The following is a 24,065-nucleotide window of genomic DNA, read 5'->3' on the forward strand; positions in this document are numbered from 1 at the left end:
CAGCGTTAGAATTTTTCGAGTACTAATTTAATATTTACCTCTAAAATCTTTGTATAGAGACTTAATTAAAAAAAATATATATATAAAAAATTAATTAAAAATTTAATAAAATTATAAAAACCGATAGAATAATATTCCATTTTAGATGATATAAATATGTAGAGAAAGGATCACTAACTATCTAATCAGGAGAATAGTAGACCAAATGAAATATAATCCTATGAAGACTTGCATTATGTGATCAAGAGAGATCAATTAGTATAAATAATACATGACATACATAATTTAATAGTTTCATCATTTTATCTATGTAATCGATTTCATTCCCCTTGCGGAATAAGATTATTTTATATAGTTAAAAATCTCATTTTCACTCTCATATTTTAAATAAAAAAATATTAGTCATGTCCATTCTTTTATATATATATATATATATATATATATATATGCCATAAGAGTGACCATTTTTTTAATCATATAAAATAATGATATTCTCTTCCATTTTTTTATAAAGTCCATATATTTATGAATGATATTACGACTATTGAAATTTTTTATTTATATTTAAAAAAATAAAAAATAATGTTTATTTTCTATTTTTAGTTTTTAAAGGTATAAATAAAGAAATTAAAAAATATTTGTTTAAAAAGATGAAAACATAAAAAAATTAATATTTTTATAAAATATTAAATTTTATTAAACATCTATAAAAAGTAAACAAAATTAATTTCATTAATCATAAAATATTTACTTTTTAAATTTATAGATGTTTAATACAATTTAATATTTATTTTAATAATTTTATACCATTAAAAATAATTAATTTAAAAAGTAGATATAAAATAAAAAATTAATAAATATAAAAATAATATTTAATTGAATATTTTAGATTATATATATAAATTAAAAAATATAATATATAGTTATGTAATATATTTAAAAGATAGAATAATACATAACAAGAAGTAGTCTCATCTGCGAATGAGTAATAGCTCAAATGACATAGTCTCTCCATACTCAATTAAGAGGTTACAGGTTAGGTTCGAGTCTCCTATCTTTAGTTTAAAAAAAAAAGTAGTCTCATCTAATGCTAGTCAAATTCTCTAACATTTTTCAAGTCTTCTATTCGAATCTCACTCCAATATAATAACATAAATACTATAATAGTAAAGATAATTTTACTTTTCAAGGTGTAAAAAATGAGATGAAAATTAATAAAATTAAGTAATATAAAAAATTTAAATTAACTATAAAATAATTAAAAAATTATAGAAAGACTAATTTAATTAATTTTATCATGTTATTTCTATATATATTTTCTTCAAGTTATATTTAAAAATAAATAAATAATTCTCCTTCAAACTAAGAAAAAAACTATATAGACCATCAATAAAAAACGGGTGATATCTAATTTTAAAAACAAATTTATTTTTACTCTTCTCTTCATACTTATTTCATTATTATTTCGCAAATAAATACAACAAAATAAAAAAACATTTATCGAAACTATACTATTTTTTTTCGGACTTCCAATAACAACGTAGGGACTATCAATAAAAAATATAGGCCAACAAATCAATGAATCATCATAAGGGATCAATTTATTATTAAAAAAATTTTGGACTACACTATAAACACACATAATTCTTGTACGACTGTAATACTAGCACAAATTTAGAATTTTGTCAATGAATCGTTAAAGAACCATAAAATTTTTTCTCCATGGTAGACAAATCCTTGTTTGGAATGTTTTTCATTTCCACATAATCATTTTTTTTATGTTTACAATTCTAGATATCATATGAGAATTCCAAAAGTAATGATATGATGGGCCTGGGCTAGATATCAACAAATGAATGTCATAACTTAATCGGCCTAACGAAAGAATATAAAAAATATCCTCCCTCCACCGACCAAAAAAAAAAATTTTTCCTCCCTCACTGAAAAAAACAAAATTGACCCAAAAAACACATGTTGATAAAAATAAAAAGGAATTACCAAAAAAAAAGAAAGGAAATGTTGTTCATATGTCATAACTTTCTATTATTTTTAATTGTTATATATGAGTTATTAGTTTTGGACATTTATATTAAAATAAAAAAATATTTTTTATATATGGTTTCATTTAGGTGATATAGTGAAATATATAAGATACGTTCTTCTTATTAGACGCTATTTCATCTCATCTCTTAGTCTTGTCAGTTTTCATTCACCGTTAGTTCTTCTCACGTACATATGTCACTAACATATAAACTGTTTTCTCTTCTCACCTTTTGTTCTTCGTCTCAATCCTAAATAGCACCTGTTACTCAATGCATATAAGCTCTGCACGTAATTATGCAAGAGGAATTTACGTATTTCTTTTGAACATAAAGAAACTTTATAGATGATCATAACAATGTTACTCAGATCAATGGTTATTTTTTATCTTCAGTTTTGATCAATGTATTCACAATTTCCAGTTGATTAAAAAAAAAGTTGAGTTAATAAGGTGAGTTAGTTAGCCAATAGTGGGAGGTTAATGAAGGTCATTGTTATGTAATGAAGTTTAATCCAAGAAAACAACCGACAAAATTTAAAAGCATAAGATTCAGATCCGATTTTGAACCTTACCTATTATTCTTCATGAGTATTTAGCTTTTGGCCTTAAAAGTTAAAATAGAGGCCACTATTCAGACACTCCTTGCAGAAAGATACTAAGATTCTTCTATCACTACTGTTCTTTTTGTCAATGGTTCTATTAGTTATCATAGGTCTGCAAAATTATGCTCAATTACCATGATTGCATTCTTGTTTCCTTAACCCTGTGCCTTGTTCTTTCTTTTTTTTCTTCCTTCTCTCTAGCAGGACATCAATCATGTATATTATGAGACGGAATTTAGGACAGAATGGTGTCGTGTGAATTCAACAAATTACTGACATACTTTCACATATACTTGGGACCTCGAATGGGATTGGAATACACAAAATAGCATACACCACACACAGATTTTGAAGACCCTAGGAACAACATATTCCTAGGTAGCTGTGGCTGAATCAGTTAATTTTGATGTAACAATCTAACATGGTATTAGCAGTTCATAAATCTATCTACAAAGCAGAAATCAATTAAAGAAAAATTCATTGATTCAAGAAAAAGTTGAATAGGTGAACAATAATTACTTATCTACTTATTTGTTCATTAAACAATATATCAAGTAACCACAAAAATAATTCAAAGAATACAAGTTCTTTTCTTTTCATTCAATTTAATCAGCTTATAAATATATCCATGCAATTGTCCCTGAAGTTCTTTTCTTTTCATTCAAAATAAAAAGAATATGTAGAGCAAACTCACAACTGAAATGCCACCTGCTATTGCAGCATTTGCAGCTTCATAGGCCACTTCTGCACTGTATGAAAGTGAAAAAGAAAAATTGAGGTCAAGGGTAACTGTAATTGAATACATTTATCTATAGGGTTAGTCTTTCTTAGCACACTCTTGATTAAACTCCAATACATTATCAATATTATAAAAAAAAAGCTGGAATTGACATCAACCACCAACTGAAGCAAACAAGAAGCAGGAATGAAATCTGACATCCACACAAATATATTATTAAATAGAGAAATGCTATTTGTACACCAAAATCAGCCACCAATATATTTATGTATAAATACATGTGTGGTTTAATTTATTTTTAATGTGTATTTATATTCCAGCATGTATTTTATACTGTTAGCTAACTTGGCTGATTTTGGTGTACACGTAGCACAACCTTATTAAATAAAAAAAAAAAGTAGTCTTGGCAAAATGCCATGTTAAGAAGAATCAAAATTGAAAATATGAAAAAAAAACATTAAATAAAAAAGAAGAGCAGAAAAAAGAGAAACTTGTTACACTAGAATTTTCAATCTAAAAGATTGTTTTGTTAGGTGAAGATGCTTGAAACTGAAAGATGAACATCTTTGTAATCTTGAGTTAAAGCTTATTAAAATTAAAAAGAAAAATCATATGTTTATTGGATTAAATAAAAATTATTATTAATATTATTATTAATGATAGACAGTAATTTTTTAACTTTGTTCTATTTTGTTTTCTGATTGCTTATTTGACTAGAGTGATATATTGTTTATTTTTAGTTTCCCTCAGTTCTTTATAGAATATGAAAATATTTCTCTTTAATTTTGAATTCCTTTGACTTACTAAACTCTATTTTAAAAGCTTTCTCTTGAAAAAAAAAAAGACCAATTTTATCGAAAATATTTAAAATTGCCAACTGGATAATTTAACATTTACATCAATATTTCTTTTTAATATATAATTTGGATACCATCTAAATTTTAATGGCACGATTGAAATATGAGATGAAAGCATTGCACTAACTCAAATTCCAAACGAAGTTAGCCTCTGAACCCTGGTTCTTTGTTATGTACATGATTCCAAACTAAGAAGCAGAAGCACCTTGCCAAGATTTGTATATATCCAAACAAATTGATTAAATTAATTATGGCATAATATTAATTAACAATGCAAGTACAACATTCTAAATTAATTTCCAAAATCATTTATATTAAAGTGTACCATGGATGAGACCAGTTAAGTGAAGTCAATTTTTATTAGGGTAATCTTTTCTTATAACTTCAACTGTTTGTAACAAATGTTGAATTTAAAATTCATTTAAATTAGTATCTACCACTTTATCAAGAAGTTCACAATATTTCCATATGTTTACCTCTGCTTTATTTAATTGTTCATACTCCTCCCTCATTTTTTTCACCTGTATATAAAAAATTTAAAATTTTAATATATTTGAAATTAAAATTAAGGCTACGGATTTCTTACTCCTAACTTTATACAGGAGTATGATTCACCATCAATAAAATATTTACAAAATGAATCCCGTTTTTTATTTTTGAAAGAATTAATAATTAAACATTTGCCCTCTGCATTTTTTGTTTTACACATTCCTCCTGTTTCTTTTAATCTGAGTTTCAAAGAGGAGACTCCAAAGCTCTGCTAGGGCTTTTGCCCCTCTGCGTCCATCAACGTCGCTCGTTCCTTGGTCCTGCCCCTCCGCGGTAGCTCGCTCTCTGATCCTCTCCCTGCGCCGTGGTCGTTCTCTGATCTCTCCATTCGCAGGATTGCTCGTTCTCCCCTGTATCGTGCTTGTTCTCTGATCGTCGACGCCGCAACAAGCTGCCGCCGCCGCCGCTACACTCGGGTCCACCACTTCATTGTTTTCTGTCGCCTCTCTGTTCCTCTTCTTCGCCAGCGTCTCTGATCTCTGTCCTTCTCCCTCCACCTCTCCCTCTGCAATCTACTCCTTTAAGGTTCCATTTTGTTTTTATTTTTATTGTACTTTATTTTCTATTCTATGAAAAAATTTTATGTGAATTTGAATGTTCTTCGTTTGCCAGAGTATTGAATGTTGTTTTGATTTCAAAAGAATTTGATAAGAAACCAGTAAAAAGTTTCAAAATGGATTAGGAGTCCTTGATTATGCTTTAATGATTGAATTTGATTGTTGTGATTTGGTTGGTAGTAACTCTTTTGATTTCTAATTGAATAAGGCTCCTACTTTTTTGTGGAAGTAGGGCAATGATTGTGAAGATCTAAAATACAATACATGGTGTCTTGTATGATGGGGACATTGGGGTTAGTATGAGTTAACCAAACATTTTTCCTTATCAGTTAGTTTGACTTTCTATACTCAAATATTTCAGGCTTCAAAGTTCATGTTCTCTTTTCTTATTCTGTAGTTATGTTGCACTGGAGTAGGCATGCATTGGAATGCTGACTGAGAAGAGTGATGTTTATAGCCTTGGGATACTTATTTTGGAAATAATTACCGGAAGAAGTCCCGTTGATTATAGTAAATCCCAAGGAGAGATTAGAGGCTATAACCAATAATAGTATACAGTTTTGGTTTTAATCTTCTTACACTGTTCTATGCTGATTATTTTCTCCTTTTTTCTATTTTTCTAACTAGAATTTGGTATATTTGCAGGTTAATTTAATTGAATGGTTGAAAGCTATGGTTGGCAATAGAAAATCAGAGGAACTCATTGATCCGAACCTTCCTGAAAAGCCATCTTCAAAGGTTCTTAAGCTTTGCTCTGTTGGTTGCTCTTAAATGTGTTGATCCAGATGCCACAAAGAGACCTAAAATCGGACAAATAATCCACATGCTTGAGGTCGACGAGATCCTATTCAGTGATGTATGTTCTTTCCCTTTCTTGAACTCTGTATTATACATAACTGGAGAGCAAAAGCAAGATGATTCAGCATTGCTATAATCTGATTCTCATTTATCACTATTTTATCATTCTTTCTTGTAGGAACGGAGGACTGGAGGGGAATCGTTGCGATCCCATGGCAATTATCATCATGAGCAAAAGGACTCTAACAGAGATAGAAAGCGAATAGGTGAAGAGATCACTGATTGAAGTGAAGATGATAATAGCAGTAAAAATCTTGTCCATCCCACTAGGTTGAGATGATAGTTGTTAAATGGTAAATGTAGCTATGTATTTATTATTTTTGGTTTTAGTAGTTTGCCTATATTAATTTCTACCTCAATCTGAACAATATGCAATGAGTGTATTTTTGCTGCATAATTTTTCCTCCCACCACAATTTGGGATTCATTGTATACTCATTCATTATTACTAAAAATCAAAATTTTGATGTCGTCCTTCTGATTTATAAGACAAAAAGTAGCTCAAGTGTTTTATAAAAAGTAATAACATTTTCAAGTTGCTCAAACTGTAGTATCAAATTATCGTTGTCTCATTCTGGTCCCATCATAACTTATGGCCCCATCATAAATTAAATGCTTGTCATTTTGTGAGTGTAGTTGTTATGAGCACTAAACCACCCAATGCGAGAGATAAAAAAAATCCGCGGCAAGGTAAAAATTTTCACTATTTTCCAAATCAAAGCTACAAACAAGTCTCAAAAGTCAAAACTTACAAGCACTACTAAGCATACATGCAGAATTCTTGTACAAGAACATAAACGCATAAACTAATTGGTGAAATCAATGATACAATAGACGGCCGTTGCTTACGAACTTTTTGGCTAGAGAGCTCGGATTGCAATCACACCTCAAAGTTGAAGGACTATGAGTGAAGAACTACAGGTAAACCAGAAAAGAATTTAACCATCCGATCATTCATTCGTTCAGGTTAATACACTAATTGTGATGTAGAGGGACTCTGCAAAAAGTGTTTGCTTGGGCCTCACACAAAGGAAAATGATCATAACCTGCTTGATAAATACACAATGATGTATTATTCCTTTTTAGCTTCAAAAGCAGAATCGAAAGGGACAAATTTAGCTTGAGAAAAGATTGACACAAAATAATAATACCACAATGCAAAATTTTACAAAAGTACTTGCATGCTTACCAAGTTGCAACTGCTACAGAAGCTGCCTAATGCACATTTTAATGGTTGAATCCAGATAGAAAGTAGATCCTCCACTATAGCAATTATCTATTTCTTGATGTCCCTGGAAAATCTATTTGAGTTGGTATTTATATGAAATGATATGAGATAGAGCAGCTTCAAAGGGAAAAAAATTAAAAATCTATTTATAAGTGATTTGCAAGTTTTGAAAAGGATGATAACTTTCTAAGGGGGAAAAACTAAGAATATAACTAAACTTATACATCCTCAATCAGAGGCTTCAAAACTCAAGAAAGGGAGCAAATTGAGTTTATAGAACTTCTAAGATCGTTCCTACTACCGAGTACCAATGCATATCCTATGGTGCATGGAATATAAGTGATAGTTCGAAGAGTTACTTACAGAATGTTGAATATGGATAATCATGATAGTAAGTACACTTCCTTCCTTCATCTTCTCTATAAGAAGGTGAAAAAATGTCTAGCACAGCACAAGGTGTTATTGCTGTGAAACAGTGCAGATTTCCACCATGCTTTGGATATAAAATTGATGTCTCGCATGGTGCAGTCATGACCTTATCAACAGCTAGCTTAGCCAGTCTAACTACAACAAAAATAAATTACAACAAAATCATTTTAAAACATGGATGCAGAACAACAAGTTTTATAAGGCACTAAATATGATATCATATTGTTTAATAATGTTGATAAAAAGATCTCCTGAATGAGATATACAATTATGCAATTTTAAGTCCTCAACAGTAGTAGCAATTAGTCATAGGAAATTCTATAGAAAAATGATTAATCTCCCTAATACTCTTACTAATAATTCCCCTAACTAATAGATTTAGAAAATCTTGAATGCTTTTTTTAATATATATATATTTACAAGGCATTGAATACCTTTACTTTTTCACTTAATACTCTTTTTTAATTTAATATTAGAAGGACCATTAGGAGTACATGTTAGGAAGATGTATCATTACTCAGTGCTTTTTATATTTACATGCTCTCATACAAAAGTGTGGGACAAGACAAAAATGTGTTACAGCGACAAATTAGCAAAAAAAAAAAATTATTGTTCATAAGATTGAGAGTGCAATTTAACTTTGACCTGTTGATTTTATGTTTATTGTATTTTTGCTTTTATGGGAGAATTGTTGGTTATTTTTTGTTTAATTGATCTGCATATATTTTATACTAAAGGCTTCCTTTTATTGAGTATATCAAAAAAGGAAATTGAAATAAGTATGAATTTGGCAGTGTACTATTACATATAAGTGGCAATTATCTGCCTTTGATTTTGCTACTAATCGAAATTCTTTGTTCCTTTAATTGATTATATCACACAGTAGCAATAACAAAAAGAGAGGTCAACGGGCAGTTGGACTTGATAAAAGTGGCAGAGGGCTCCATCAATTTCGTATGAAAGGTTTTTTGTTTACCCTCTTTGATTGATTTGTTCTTCAACAAATTGATTCCAATTAACAATAACCTAGCAATTAAATCAAAATATTTCTGAAGTTTAAACTAACAAGTTTTACAAAATACATTATGAGGTAATATCAATCAAATCTCTTCTCTTAGTCATCCTTATTTTATTTTATTTTATTTTCCCAGTAAATCAGCATAATTGGAAACATTATTGACTTCCTAATGATACAATCTCTGAAATTTACTCCTAATTCAATGAGTTCCCTCATGCAAGACACCATGTATTGTATTTTAGTTTTCCACAATCATTGCCCTACTTCCACAATAGAGGTTAAACTTCAAACAAGAAAAAAGTAGGAACCTTATTCAATTAGAAATCAAAAGAGTTACTACCAACCAAGTCACAACAATCAAATTCAATCATTCAAGCATAATCAAGGACTCCTAATCCATTTTGAAACTTTTCACTGGTTTATTATCAAATTCTTTTGAAATAAAAACAACATTCAATACTCTGGCAAACGAAGAACATTCAAATTCACATAAATTTTTTATAGAAAAGAAAATAAAGTACAATAAAAATAAAAACAAAATGGAACCTTAAAGGAGTAGGTCGCAGAGGCAGAGGTGGAGAAAGAAGGACAGAGATCAGAGTCGCTGGTGAAGAAGAGGAACAGAGAGGCGACAGAAAACAATGAAGTGGTGGAGCCGAGTGTAGCGGCGGCGGCGGCAGCGTGTTGCGGCGTCGACAACCAGAGAACAAGCACCATACAGGGGAGAACGAGCAATCCCGCGGATGGAGAGATCAGAGAACGACCACGGCGCAGGGAGAGGATCAGAGAGCGAGCTATCGCGGAGGGGCAGGACCAAGGAACGAGCGACGTTGATGGACGCAGAGGGACAAAAGCCCTAGCAGAGCTTTGGAGTCTCCTCTTTGAAACTCAGATTAAAAGAAACAGGAGGAATGTGTAAAACAAAAAAATGCAGAGGGCAAATGTTTAATTATAAATTCTTTCAAAAATAAAAAATGGAGTTCATTTTGTAAATATTTTACTGATGGTGAATCATACTCCTATACAAAATTAGGAGTAAGAAATCGGTGGCCTAAAATTAAACATGTGATCAAGAATTTCTTATAGATGCTTATGAAATCATAGCATTGATAAGTATGATTTTTTCTGTAGAAGTTCTCCACTCTTTCTTATCTCATACTTTCCACATCATAATTCCTAAGAATAATAATAGGCTACGGATTCGTTACTTCTACTTTTATGTGAGAGTAACATTAACCATCATAAAAATATTTATAAATAGCACCCCGTTTTTATATTTTTGGAAGAATTTATAATTAAACATTTACCTCTGTATTTTTTCTTTTTACACATTCTTCCTTTTTCTTTTAATCATAGTTTCAAAAGAGACGAGACATTTGGTTCTGCTAGGGTTTTTGCCTCCTTCTACCAGGTCGCTGGTTCTCTATTCTTCTCCCTCTGTGGTCCCTATCTCTTATCATCGTGCACCGTCGTTGGTTCTCTGTTCCTCACCGTGTGTCGTCGCTACTGCTCTGCTCCTCCCCGTGTCTCGCGGTCATTGGTGGGTGATCTCGCCGTGTCTACTCGAAGTCGAAGCAACATTTCTTCTCTTGTCTGGACTCACTCTGGCTCTCTACTTTAGTTCGGTAGTTCAATTCAGGTATCTCTCTCAATTTAGTTACTTTCTTCTCGAAGTTTCAATTTTTTAATTAAGAAATGGAAATAATATGAAAGAGTCTAATCTGCCGCCGCACAAAACGCCGTTTTTTGCTCTTGCGAGCTTCTCCTCCTTCCTGGAGCTTTTGCTCTGGTAGCTTCTCCTTATCCATTAACGTGCCTTCGCCTCCTCGATCTATTTCTCAATTTGCGTTCTAACTTCTCACTTTTAGATCTGTAACTAAATTCACATCCTCTTGTTCTGATTTCTTCAATGATTGTTATATGCTAATTATTCTAATTACATCCTCTCTCAATAATATTTTCGATTTCGATTTTGAATTCACTCTTAATTATTTTTTCTAGCATTTCATCTTTCATGAGGCTTTGATAATTGATTGGATGCTCTTTATTTCTAACTCTGTATGTTCTCCAGTTTTTCGGCTGCATAACAAATGTTTTGCTGATAATCTGTTTCCTGTCTCCTTACTTTTGCAGCCTTCCCCAATTAAATCTTGTTTAAAATATGGATGATGGACTGCTGAATCTTTATTGCTGTTTTTGGTATTTTATTTCTTTAAATTTTTTTGTGGCTAGTCTGATAGGATGTCCTTAAAATTTGTAGTATTTTAGGCTATCCCTGAAATTTAATAGATACCATAACTTCAGGATATCTTTTCAATATATTGCGGAATGAATTAGTCCAACACTTCCCATTATACATCCTCATGACTTACCCTTTCAGATTGTTTCATCACTTTCCTGTGTACTAATCATATTTTCGTTTTCCATTTTAAAGGCCAAGCAGCACCTTGCCCTTCTATGTTTGGGAGAGATTGGTAGGAGGAAGGATCTTAGTGCACATGCTCATATAAAAAATATTGTCATTGAATCCTTCCAATCTTCTTTTGAAGAGATAAAGTCTGCTGCCTCTTATGCTCTTGGTAATATCGCTGTTGGCAACCTTCCAAAAAATTTGCCATTTATCTTGGATCAGATTAATAATCAGCAGAAGAAACAGTATCTCTTGCTTCATTCTTTGAAGGAGGTGTGGCTCAATGTGTGGTTGTTCTGTGCCTTGCTGTTGGGGATCAGAAGTGTTCATTGATGCATTCACATTTTAGTTAGATTAGCTAGGTAGTTTAAGTAGTTTTAGCTTAATTTCATGCATTTATTCAAAATAAACAAGCATTTGAATGAAGTTTCTTATTATACATTAATATATCAAGGACTAAATGATTTTGTAGTTGATTCTATGCAAATGACATAAGAAAGTGTTGAATAGTTGAATTATAAAAATTGGATACATTATATTTCGCTTCTATGTTTGAATAAATTGAATTGGATACATAAGAACTCGTCCACAGTAAAAGAATTAGTCTTAATCTTGTTTTGGCAAGCAATTAATCTTGTCAATTTTTAAATACAACACAAATAACAAACTACAATAGCATAGACAAGGTTATGTGACAACTAAAATGCTATGAAAAATAAAGAATTACAACAAAAATACAATAATACATATGAGTTCCAATTAGAAAAGAGAGAAGAAAGAAAATAAATATGCATTCAATATCATGTTTCTGAAATTTAAATATTTTTAAAGTTTAAACTAACAAGTTTCACAAAAGGCATCATAAGATAAAATCAATTAAATTCCTTCAAGAGTGCATCTTCGTCCAAAACTACACAAGCCAACACAATTTTCCTTGACTGCTCCATTGTTGTATACCAATACGGTGGGCGGTGGGCAGATTGGGAATGCAATCAGTTGATATTATCTTAACAAATTTATTTTGTTACAGGATATCTTGTGACAAATTCTTCAATGCACTGCATCAAAATTCCACATTCAGCAATGTCAAAAATAAAGTACAACAAACTTCAATAACAAGCACAAGAAGCATAAAAATAAAATTAAACAAATTTGGATTACCCAAGTAATTTATAGATATTATATGAGGACGTGTGGTGTTCAGAAATATTTCCTGAAATTTGAACTTAGAAATGTCATCTAGCATACCCATCTTTGTAAAGGATGACAACCACCCAAACATCAGAGGAAGCCTGTGAAACCTCTCAAACAAAATCAGATCCTAAAATTGGAACCACTGATCCAAATCTCAACTTCAGCTGCTTCCTTCGTCTCAGCCAATCTCTTCTTCCTGTTAAAGCACAATGCCTAGTAATGTGGTTATTGATAATAATGAGTCCAAGATTCTTGTGACTATGGCAGGGGATGGAAACCCTTCCTACTTAGTTGAACCAATTGCTTCTTTGAATTGTTGCACTTGTGATTGTGAAGCTAATCCAACACCACCTTTATCAAGTTTAATCAATGAAAAAATACTGATGAATTGATTAGAAACAGATTCACAATGATTTTTGTTATGGTGCTTCTTCTTCACCTTTCACATTCGAGTAGTTTTTAGGTTCCCTGAATATGTCAGGCAATTAAGAGTATCTATGTAATAATCACAATGATTTATATCATAAGATATAGAATAAAAACAAGACTTAATCTACTTACACCTAATTCATCATTCATTCCCATGCCAAACTTCCAATTTATCAAAGCTTCATGACTTCAATTTTATCTAAGCTTCATGACTTCAAATGAACTCTAGAGTTTGATATCTTTATTCGAAATTATTTGTTAAGAATATTAAATTTATCAAAAAATCATAATTAATCAGACATTATGAAAGGTGTACACAGACACTCTAACATTTGAGCAAATTAAGAGAAGTTCAACAAGCAAGTTCGCATAAACATTAATGCAAAGATTTCAATACATCCCTAAAATATGCATGAGTTAAGTAAAAACATATTGAAGGGACTACAGAAGCTCACAGATTCAAAACATTAAGATCCTTCAATAGTTTTCTTAAGCGGGAATCAAAGTTGGATACAACAGTCATCTTAACTGTGCCAGTGTTTATCATCTTACTATGATAGGAGGGACAAACTTAAAAGAAAACAATGGTTAAGGAGGAAAAAGATATACTTGATTCGTGAAACTTCCAACATCCTTGAGAAGAGTAGTTGTTTCATAAGCTCCATCTGAAAGATGCCACACATCTCCATTTGCACAATACTGACATGAATAACGCTAAGTTCAGAAACAAGCATGTGTCATATTGTATATTTGAAATTTGAAGGCATGTGTCAGGTACTTTTAAAATCTCCTACTAATTTATTTTTCTTGGATAAGTATGCAATAGTATATAAATAAATAGAAACAACAGATGAATTCTGAGGAATGAACAAGAAGGAAGACCAGAAGATGAACAATTAAAAAGGATAGATATTATCAAAGTATTCAAGGTTTTGAATCTTTTGATAGGTAAGAACTGAATTTTTCAAAACGGTTGTGCAATTCATAGATAAATTAACTTTATTAAGAGAATCATCATAAATTGGGACTAATATAACAAATAGAGCAGTCTCCTACGTAAAATGGTCACATTGTAAACTTCTTCAAAATAATCTTCATCACTGGAACCAGGGACTTCAGAAATTACACAAAATGGCCTCCCATCTCCCTGTTAAAATACAAGTATAAAATATAAGAGAGTGTGTAGTAATGATATGACTGCATAAAATTCTTTTGAAATCAAAATAACATTCAGATAAAATTATTAAACACATAAATAAATCTATTGCCAATGGAAATTGCACATTTGCGCACACTTCTCAGAATCCATACTGTGACAAACGAAGAACATTCAAATTCACATAAAATTATCATAGAAAAGAAAATAAAGTAAAATAAAAATAAAAATAAAATGGAGGGAGAAGCAGAGATCAGAGTCGCTGGTGAAGAAGGGGAACAGAGAAACGACAGAAAATGATAAAGTGGTATACCCAAGTGTAGCGGCGGCGGCAGAAACGTGTTGCGGCGTCGAGGATCAGAAAACAAACACGGTGCAGGGGAGAACGAGGAAGCAGCACGGATAGAGAGGAACATAGAACAACCAAGGCGAGTAAAAGAGGCAAAAACCTAGCAAAGCTAAGGATTTCTTCTTTGAATATGGAATTGAAAGAAACAGGAGAAATGTGTAAAACAAAAAAAATAGAGGGACAAATATTTAATTATTAATTAATTTAAAAATAGAAAATGGGGTCTATTTTGTAAATATTTTGTTAGTGGTTAATCATACTCCCACATAAAAGTGGGAGTAAGGAATCCATAGCTATAATAATAATAATAAGAGTAATGTTAGGGAACAAAAGAGTATTAGCCAAAAACCAGCTAAATACGTTGGGGTGAATCCAAAATTTCTACGAGTTAATATATATAGATGTTTCTTCTGTTAAGTATCAAGAATGTTTCTTTTTCATACTAAATGGATGTTCTTTTATATATTTTTCGAATTTTTTTATATTACAAATGTTTCTTTAAAATTTTATATTTTTTTTAAATTATAACTGGATATTTCTTTTGTTAAATATTAGGATGCTTTTTTTCATATTAAATGAATATTTTTTTATATTTATGTAATTGTTTAAAAATTCCTTTTGACTAAGATCAAGTGTGTAATTTGCAGTCAACACCCTTCTCTTTGACCACCCGGTCATTCTTTTAGAATCACATCCGAAACCAAATTCCCACTCCAACCGAGAGCCCACCTCCTCTGTCTGTCACCTTCCTTCATCTCTTGTACTTCTTCTTTTGTTTAGTCCAGCTAAAAAAACAAAATTTCTGCATCTCTTTTTTGGTTGTTGGCGGTGCCCGGGGCACACAGTTGCAGTGCTGACAGCAAGTTCTATAGGCTTTGCGGTAGAGATTTGGACGAGATGATAACCGACACTTTGCAGCACATACTCCGTTACAGAGGTGCGTTCTAGTGAGGAGGCAGAGGAATTTGTGTGTGATTGTTGGAGGTGAGTAGGTTAATATGAGAGAGAAAGAGAAGGTTTTTATAGTTTTAATTAGGTTTTAATTAAGTTTTAAATTTTGAATTTAAAAAATTTAAAATTAATTAATTATTAATATAAATTAACATAGTTTTGTTTAATTTTTTGCTGGTAATTTTTTGGTTCTATATACTTTTTCTAATAATAATAATTTAGCCACGTGTAGACACGTGCCCGATCTAATTAATTTTTTTTAGTGACTGTTGTATCTATTTCTAAGAGCCAAAAATATTATTTATTTTATGTGTACATTGAAGTGCAAATAAAATTAGGGGCGTACCATGGCGTTATTCTACAACAATTTAATTAAAAGACTGAAGTTTCAAATTAATATTTGTAGCTTTTTATTTACTTTATAATTATGGCAAAATGATACAAAAAATGCTTCTCAGGCCTCAAGAAGGCAACAATTTATTATTTCTTTTTTCCTTTTAGCTTTCACAATTTTTTCTTTTTTTCTTTTCTTTGATTTACAACTTTATTTTTAATTTGTTTGGAATGTTTTTCATTTCCACAATCATTTTTCCATGTTCACAATTCCAGATATCATATGAGAATTCCAAAATTAGTGATATGATGGGGCTGGGCTAGATATTAACAAATGCATGTCGTAACTTAATCGGCCTAACGAAAGACTATAAAAAATTTAATCCCTCGTTAAAAAAACAAAATTGACCCAAAAAATACATGTTGAGAAAAATAAAAAGTAAATGTTGTTTACATGTCATAACTTTCTATTATTTTTAATTGTTATATATGAGTTATAAGTTTTTAAAATGAAGAAATATTTTTATTTTCTTTTATAGAAGTTTCTAACTTTTAAAATATTTACTAATTCACCTATGTACTCAATAGCAATTCCTTATAAAATATATTTAAAGTTAAAATTTTATAATAATATTTTAGGATAATATTTTATAGAAAAATAATAAAAAAAACTTCATGTGTGTAGTTTAATTTATCTGATTTATTATCAAAGGTCAGTCAGTTGTTGAGTTAGATGTTATAATGTTTTCGCAGTAAATGGTTTACATGCTAGAATTTTTTATTTTAAAATAAAATAAATGTAATATTTATCAAAATAAATATTTTTACGAATTTATCGATTTAAATTTGCTTGTCATATTTTGTTTATATGGTAAACGAGATGATTTTTTACGTATTTTATTTTCAGTGTAAATGAGATACAACAAATCAAATTGACACGTGTAAATCTCATTTACATGTATTTTTAAAAAAAATAATAATAAATATTAATAATATTAATAATCCAAAGTATATAAAAAAATTGGTAGAAAAGACTAAAATGAATATATTTGATCAATTTTAGTCTATTTTAAATTGTAGAGATTAACACGTTTACTCAAAATTCATTAAACTCTCCACTCTTAATACGGTTACCTCTTTTCTAACTACCGAGTACCTACTCTTTAAAAATTTAAAATATAATTTAATATATTTATTTATTCTATATTTACTTACTTTTTTCATTTATAGTACGAGAGTACATATAAATTTTATTTGTTGCATGGGAGTACATAAAAATTTAAAATATAATTTTTTATGGCCCATCCTTCCTAATAAAATAGGAGATATTTTACACATTTTTCATGAACAACTTTATTAAATACAATTTCCAAAAAAATACATGTAAACGAGATATATATCGTGTCAATTTGACTTACCATATCTTGTTTACGAGATACGTAAAAAATCATCTCGTTTATATTGTAAATGAGATATGACAAAAATTTAAATTAATAAATTTTCATAAAAATATTTATTTTGATAAATATTATATTTATTTTATTTATTAAAATAAAAAAACCCACAACCATTCAAAACTTTTTCATTCTTTTCGTTCTTTTCTTTTTCCCGTATAGTTCTCTAATATTGATTCTGCCTCAAGAAATTCCATCTTGATACGTGACCAAAATCATCATGAAAATGCACAGGTCAAAAGAATTCATTTGAATAGAACCCCATCTTCAAAAGAACTGCACAATGACAAATATCATGAGACAATTTCTGGCACTTCAACGGTAAAGAATGCCTTCAACTATAAATTTAGGATCCGATCAAGAATGGTAAAGATGACGGGTTGAAAAAAAGTTTTTTCAATCCCAAGACTACTGATGGCATTTTAGTGTGGATGCACCCGAGATTAAAAGAAACAGTGCAAAATGGATGGTTACCATGGCACAATTCAAAAGATTCTGTTTGGAAGGGTGACAATGAATCCAACGAATGGCTTTGTCAAGCTCTCGTACTATAATAAAATAGAAAGAGTACATAAAGAGTATACAAAAATAATAAAATTGTGAAAAAATAAAAAAAAATAAGAAAAAAATTTATTGATTGTTGATTGATTGAGAATTATAAACTATAAAGGTAAAACTAAGTATATATAGAATATTAGCCAATGAAAAATAAAAGAGTTCTGTTAGAGAACCAACTAGGGTCCAGCCAACTTCTGCCAACTTTTTAATAATCGGATCTTTTTAACAAAGAAATGTATAGGGTACCAACATATTATCTGCCAACTTCTGCCAACTCTTATTTATATTTGTGTTTCATGGAAGTGTGTTCGTAGATGTGTCTAATAATTAATATATTTTAAATACATATATAAAGAGACACATCCAGAAAATATATCTATAAAGAGACTTCTATTAAACACAGTTATAAAAAAGACATTTTTATTAGACACCTCTATGAAACACAATTATATTGGTAACGTAGCGGAACCGTTTTAACAAAGGTAAGTTGATATACATGGATGTTGCTTTTGTTAAATATCATGATGTTTTTTTTTCATATTAAATAGATGTTTTTTAATGTATTTTTTGAATTTTTTGTATTACTGATGTGGATATTTCTATTTTTTTAAGAATTATATAATTTTTTTTTAAATCATATAACTAAACATTTCTTTTGTTAATCATTAAGATGTTAAGCATTAGGATTTTTTTATATTAAATAAATATTTTTTTATATATTTTTACAATTGTTCAAAAACAACCCTTTTTTTATTCCCAAAACAATGGCATTAAAAACAAATGCACTTTTGTTACTTCCATTGATAGGAGGAGCGTTGGCATACCGGACAGTTTGAGCATCTCCTCCAAAACCTCCGTTCAGCAAGAATAAGGATGAGAGATGGCAGACATTTGGCGTACAAAGAGTTTGGTGTTCCAAAAGAATGGCCAAGAACAAGATCGTCTTCATGCATGGTTTTGCTTCTTCGACGGCGAACTTCTTGAGGTCTTGCGTGAGGGCAAGAGTGGAGAGGATCTGACGGTGAGAGAGAATCTGTGTGTATTGTTGTGGAGTGTGCAGGTTAATATAGAAAAGAAGGAGAATGTTTTTATAGTTTTTAATTAGGTTTAATTAATCAGTTTTTAATTATTTAAATTTTGAATACAAAAAATTTAAAATTAATTATTAATAATTATAATTAATTAAGTTGTTCAATTTTTGGTTGGTTACTTACTTGGTTTTCTATACTTTTTTAAGATAAGAATAAATAAAGATAAGATAAAGATAAGATAAGATAAGATAAAAACTAAAATTATAATTGGATTTGTGTATTCTATTGAGTTGAATTTGTGGAACGTGAAATGTCTTTATTGTTGTTTTAATACATTTCACCCCTTAATCTTGTCAGTTTTCATGCACCGTTAGTTTTTATCACGTACATATGTCACTAAAATATAAACGAATTGTATGTCACTCTCCAAAACCAGCACCTATCACTAATGCATATAAGCTCTGCATGTAATCATGAAGAATTTACGTGTTTCTTTTGAATATAAAATTTTTTTACAGATGATCATAGTAGTATTACTCAGATCTATAGTTATTTTCTATCTTCAGTTTTGATCAATGTATTTACAGTTTTCAGTTGATTAAAAAAAAAGTTGAGTTGATAAGGTCAGTTAATTAAGTGATAATGGAATATTAGTAAAAGTCATTGTTATGTAATGGAGTTTATTCTATAAAACAACCAACAAAATTTAAAAGCATAAGATTCAGATCCCATTTTAAACCTTACTTCCGGTGACAAAAGCTCAGTGACTGAATCTCCTCTCAGACCATTCACCCTCCTCTGATAGCTGCAGCTTTTTCTATTAGTAGTAGTAATAGAGGGAGAAGAACTGACCTAAAATAGAGTTATTCAATCCTGCATAAGAAAACATACACTTAAGCAACCACCATTCACAAGTATGTCAACATTTGAAAGGCATGAAAAGAAGAGGCCAGGGAGAGAAAGAGGAGGTTCAAGAGAGCATCAACACCATGAAGTCATGAACGCTCTCCATGAAAAAAATAAACTAAATAAATTAGTCATGTAGAGTCATTCTTATATGGCATAAGAGTAATCATTTTTCTTAATTCTACAAAATAATTATATTCTCTTCTATTTTAATTTAATTTTTACTGTTAAACTTTGATTTATGAATGATATTATAACTCTTGTCATGACATAACATATATTGCAGCGCAAAATTTTTTACTATTAAAAATCTGACCAAAGTAAAAAAAAAAGGAAAATTTAAGAAAGGAAAATAAAAAAAACCTTAATATAATTATTTCACACAACCATAATTTATTTAATTATTTAGCACCAAATACAAACACATAAACAAACTCTACTACAAATATATAACTTATTGCCTCTTCTCTATACATACTATGATATTTAGCATAAAATACAAACACATAAACTAACTCATAACTTATTGCCTCTTCTCTATACATACTATGATATTTAGTTATTTAGCATCAAATACAAACACACAAACTAACTCTACTATAAATATATAACTCATTGCTTCTTCTCCATATATACTATGATACTATCATACTAAATTATTGGCACTTTAAGCAGCATTTATGGCTCCAATTCAACATTTCACCACCTCAGCTTTTCAGTAGGAAAGTACTGCACAAAAAAAAAGACACATAAGTGTTAATTTTAAGTTAAGAGAAAATAAATTTATTTTTTTGAATGAATTATTAGAAAATAAAAGATTTCTTGCATTGCTAGCATTTTAATTTGTTGATCATTATTACCTTCTTAATGAGGGAGACATAGTATGGTTTAACCTTTTCAACATCAATTTCAACGTTGCTCTTGCTGTATAGGTCATATTTGCTACATTTTGCAAAAATTAATTAGTAATACCCACCATTATTCATAGATAAATAATTGAAATAAAATAAAATAAAATAAAATATATATAATAATGTTATAATATACTTGAAAATGTGAACCCATTTCAGATTCTCAACATCCTCATCATTCATCAAGTGCTTATATGCTCCTTCCTTATGTAATGCTGCAAAACAAATCAGTGTACCAAAATAGTAAAATTATGAATTATGAATTAACCATTTCAATAATTGGCTATATGAATTTACAAAATTTTAATTTTAGTTAGTTTCTAATTGGGCACTTGCCATAGAAGGAATGGTATCTAATAATGAACAAAGCAGCTGAGGGCAGAGTAGTCTTGTTTTTCTTTGCCACCTATATATATAGAAAACACCAAAATTTTAGACTTTTATTTGCAATTTATATATGAAATAATTAAATTATATGAATTAAGGGTTGATGTGGTGCTTACAAGATACATATAGTCATCATGTCCCCATGACATCATCACATTGTTAAGTCCACATTTCTCAGGGTAAATTCCATATTTAGTGTTGAATGCAGGATTGTTATAGTCTGGATTTTCTTTGAAATACTGAATTATAAAAAAAATACAACAAATAAATAAATATATGTTAGTTTGTAAAATTAATTTTCATAATGTTTTCTCTCCATCCTAACTGAAATTAAAAAAAATGGATAGATTTTTACCTTGTAATGGACATTGGATTCATCAAATCTGCAACCAACCGGGAATATGTCACCTGTATATGTGCAATAAAATTGGTGAGTATAGATTAAATAAGAAATTTCAAACAAGAAGTTTATTATTATTATTATTATTATTATTATTATATGAAAGACAAGGCTTATCTTTTTAGAGAAACTTACTCAATTTTTTTAATTTATTATTATTATTATTAGTAAAGATAAGACTTATCTTTTTAGAGACACTTATCCTAATCTTCTTTAATTTTTTTAATGAAATTAATTTTATATTTAAAAGCAAAGTCAATTTTTTTTATTAAATTTTATATATATCATGACGAAAGATCACTGACCGACAACAGCCCATTGTGGAAGTTCCCCAAAACCAGGAAGCAGAAGCACCTTGCCAAGATCTGTATCCAAACAAATTAATTAAACTAATTGTGGCATAACAATTAATTAACAATGCAATTATAACATTGTAAATTAATTTCAAAAATCAATTGTATCAAAGTGTACCATGGATGAGGCCAGTTAAGTGAAGCCAATCTTCATTAGGGTAATCCTTTCTTATAGCTTCAGCTGTTTGCAACAAATGTTGAATTTGAGGTATATCCAAATCAGGATCACTTTCATCCACCACTCCATCAAGAAGTTCACAACATTTCCATATATCCATCTCTGCCTTATTCATTTTCCCATACTCCTCTCTCATTTTCTTCACCTATATAAAAAATTTAAAGCTTTTATATTTGAAATTAAAATTAAACATGTGATGAAGAATTTTTTATAGATGCTTACGAAGTCATAGCATTGATAAGTATGATTTTTTCTGTAGAAGTTCTCCACTCCTTCTTGCCTCATACTTTCCACATCATAATCCCTGATTCATAATAATAATAATAATAATAATAATAATAATTGTACCTTTTTATTTACTTTATAATGGTGGCAAAATGATACAAAAAAATGCTGGTCAGGCCTCAAGAAGACAACAATTTATGATAATTTTTTTTTACATTTCACAATTTTTTTTCCTTTGATTCACAACTTTATTTTTAAATTGTTTGGAATGTTTTTCATATCCACAATCATTTTTTTATGTACATAGATCTATATATCATATAAGAATTCCCAAAATTAGTGATTTGATGGGCCTGGGCTTTATTAACAAACGAATGTCATAACTTGTAGGCCTAATGAAAGATTATAAAAAATGATTGTGCCTATTTACCAAAAAAAAAAATAATTGTGCCTTATTTAAAAAATAAAATTGGCCCAAAAATACATATTGAGAAAAATAAAAAGGAAATGTTAAATTAGAGAGTCAATTTAACGTAATACCAGAAAAAAAAGAGATTTTGCAAAAAAAAAATAAAAAAATTAAAAAATTAAGTTTAGTATCTGATACTGTGATTAATATGATCCTTAATGGGTATAAATTATAATGGGTGAATGGGGGCGCAAAGAGAGAAAATATTAATAATTATTATAATTGTTATTATGTGAAGAAGTGAACCTAAATCTGAGGCCAAATGAGTTGAAATGTGGCACCACAAATCCACCGTCGGCAAGTTCTTTCTCATTTGTGGGTGCCATCTTTTCTTCTAAATCATTCCCTGTAATTTTTGAATAAACTAATAATTAAAAAACAAAAAATAACAAAAAAACAACTACATAGTAAAAAAAGTTACGAGAATACACTAAGACCAATGTAAAGTTACAAAAAATGGTAACAAATTCTGTTTATTTTAAATTAAAAAAAAGAAAAGAAAAATTTAAAATAAATAAATCACAGTTATCTATTTTTAGTTTATATATAATTACAACACACTTTTTTTATTTATTACTTTAATACTTAAATACTCAAATTTAAATAGATGTAACAGTTATTAAAATGATAAAAAATAAGTTATAAGCTTCTCTCTATATGATACACTAAGGAGAGAAAATTAATTTTTAAAAAATATATTTAAATTATGATTAAAAACAAATAAATAAGGGTTTTAAAAAGATTACCAAAATAATCATCAGTTTGCTCAAGGAACATAGTCATGTTGATGAGCAGTGAGTAACGAGTTTGAACAAAAGAAAAGATAGTGGAATATGATGATGATGAAACTGCAGATGTGTTGATGGCAAAGTTTTTTAAAATAACGTTGCTATTTATAAGGTGTGGAGAGCTCTCTCCTGAGATTCAGAACTTCTAAAGTCCTTAACTGAAAAATTTTAATACAACAATCAATTTTTCTTTTATCCAATTCCTTTTGATTTTACACCATCTAATTAACACAACAGAAACTACCTTAGCTTACTTTTCTCCACAAAAAGTTCGACAACCCCACACTATATGTTATTTAAATAAAAAGATAATGACAAAAAAAAGGGTACATACTCAAATTGAAAGAGAAGACAACACAATCTCATGAAAAAAAATATGATTAATTAGTTGGTGATCTTTGTATTGTTACTTAAAGTGAAAATTAGCTCATCACAATAGTTTTATTGTTTTTTACCTAACACTGTGATTATATTAGAGAAATGAATTACTATTAATAAGAATAGTTAGATATTTGATTTGAGTACAATATATACATATTCATGTATGGATTAACTCACATTAGATTTTTTTTATGGAATTTTATTAGAAAAATTAAAATATTTGACTATAATTATTCCATTAAAAATTAGAGCTAATATTAAAATTTAACGAGAACAATTATATAAGTTGACAAAAATATCTTTATTATGAACCATTTAAAATTAG

General features: G+C 29.4%; 1 protein-coding gene and 4 long non-coding RNA genes across 11 annotated transcripts; 2 read left to right on the forward strand and 3 right to left on the reverse strand.

Moving 5' to 3' along the window:
- The first annotated feature begins 4,868 nt into the window (after positions 1 to 4,868).
- On the forward strand, positions 4,869 to 6,698 carry LOC112712860 (uncharacterized). Of its 2 annotated transcripts, XR_003157934.3 has the most exons (5): positions 4,922 to 5,313; positions 5,578 to 5,638; positions 5,743 to 5,895; positions 5,991 to 6,201; positions 6,322 to 6,698. It is a non-coding gene; the product is annotated as an uncharacterized lncRNA (long non-coding RNA). The 2 variants fall into 2 exon arrangements; XR_003157935.3 differs by lacking the exons at positions 5,578 to 5,638; positions 5,743 to 5,895 and having other exon boundaries at positions 4,869 to 5,313.
- A 183-nt stretch (positions 6,699 to 6,881) lies between these two features.
- Positions 6,882 to 10,064, reverse strand: LOC112709985 (uncharacterized). The gene is made up of 4 exons (XR_003156599.3): positions 9,424 to 10,064; positions 7,794 to 7,994; positions 7,392 to 7,494; positions 6,882 to 7,248 (listed from the first exon to the last, which is right to left on the reverse strand). It is a non-coding gene; the product is annotated as an uncharacterized lncRNA (long non-coding RNA).
- Positions 10,065 to 10,158: 94 nt separating this feature from the next.
- Positions 10,159 to 11,811, forward strand: LOC112709987 (uncharacterized). Its single transcript, XR_003156604.3, has 2 exons — positions 10,159 to 10,516; positions 11,312 to 11,811. It is a non-coding gene; the product is annotated as an uncharacterized lncRNA (long non-coding RNA).
- Positions 11,812 to 11,991: 180 nt separating this feature from the next.
- Positions 11,992 to 14,573, reverse strand: LOC112709986 (uncharacterized). 6 transcript variants are annotated; one of them, XR_003811559.2, is made up of 5 exons: positions 14,380 to 14,573; positions 13,967 to 14,057; positions 13,520 to 13,609; positions 12,449 to 12,832; positions 11,992 to 12,345 (listed from the first exon to the last, which is right to left on the reverse strand). It is a non-coding gene; the product is annotated as an uncharacterized lncRNA (long non-coding RNA). The 6 variants fall into 6 exon arrangements; XR_011865239.1 differs by having other exon boundaries at positions 12,536 to 12,677; positions 14,380 to 14,570; XR_011865238.1 differs by having other exon boundaries at positions 12,449 to 12,677; positions 14,380 to 14,570.
- Positions 14,574 to 20,001: 5,428 nt separating this feature from the next.
- On the reverse strand, positions 20,002 to 23,621 carry LOC112709988 (probable inositol oxygenase). Its single transcript, XM_025762022.2, has 11 exons — positions 23,318 to 23,621; positions 22,818 to 22,917; positions 22,100 to 22,181; positions 21,818 to 22,022; positions 21,652 to 21,711; positions 21,302 to 21,354; positions 21,063 to 21,185; positions 20,896 to 20,965; positions 20,696 to 20,774; positions 20,509 to 20,590; positions 20,002 to 20,377 (listed from the first exon to the last, which is right to left on the reverse strand). Exons 1-11 carry the CDS (start codon positions 23,352 to 23,354, stop codon positions 20,348 to 20,350), a joined length of 921 nt encoding a protein of 306 aa, XP_025617807.1. The 5' UTR covers positions 23,355 to 23,621; the 3' UTR covers positions 20,002 to 20,347.
- Positions 23,622 to 24,065: the final 444 nt, after the last annotated feature.

The sequence above is a fragment of the Arachis hypogaea genome, chromosome 9 (assembly GCF_003086295.3).
Source record: "Arachis hypogaea cultivar Tifrunner chromosome 9, arahy.Tifrunner.gnm2.J5K5, whole genome shotgun sequence".
Lineage (NCBI taxonomy): Eukaryota > Viridiplantae > Streptophyta > Magnoliopsida > Fabales > Fabaceae > Arachis > Arachis hypogaea.

What these genes read in the sequence shown, in the direction of transcription:
- LOC112709988 (XM_025762022.2), bottom strand. Translation starts at nt 23,354, where the DNA reads ATGACTATGTTCCTTGAGCAAACTGATGATTATTTTG. An exon ending in AAATGGGTTCACATTTTCAA is followed by an intron (nt 20,591 to 20,695) that starts GTATATTATAAC and finishes TGCAAAATGTAG; the next exon opens with CAAATATGACCTATACAGCA. An exon ending in ATGTCTCCCTCATTAAGAAG is followed by an intron (nt 20,378 to 20,508) that starts GTAATAATGATC and finishes TTTTTTGTGCAG; the next exon opens with TACTTTCCTACTGAAAAGCT.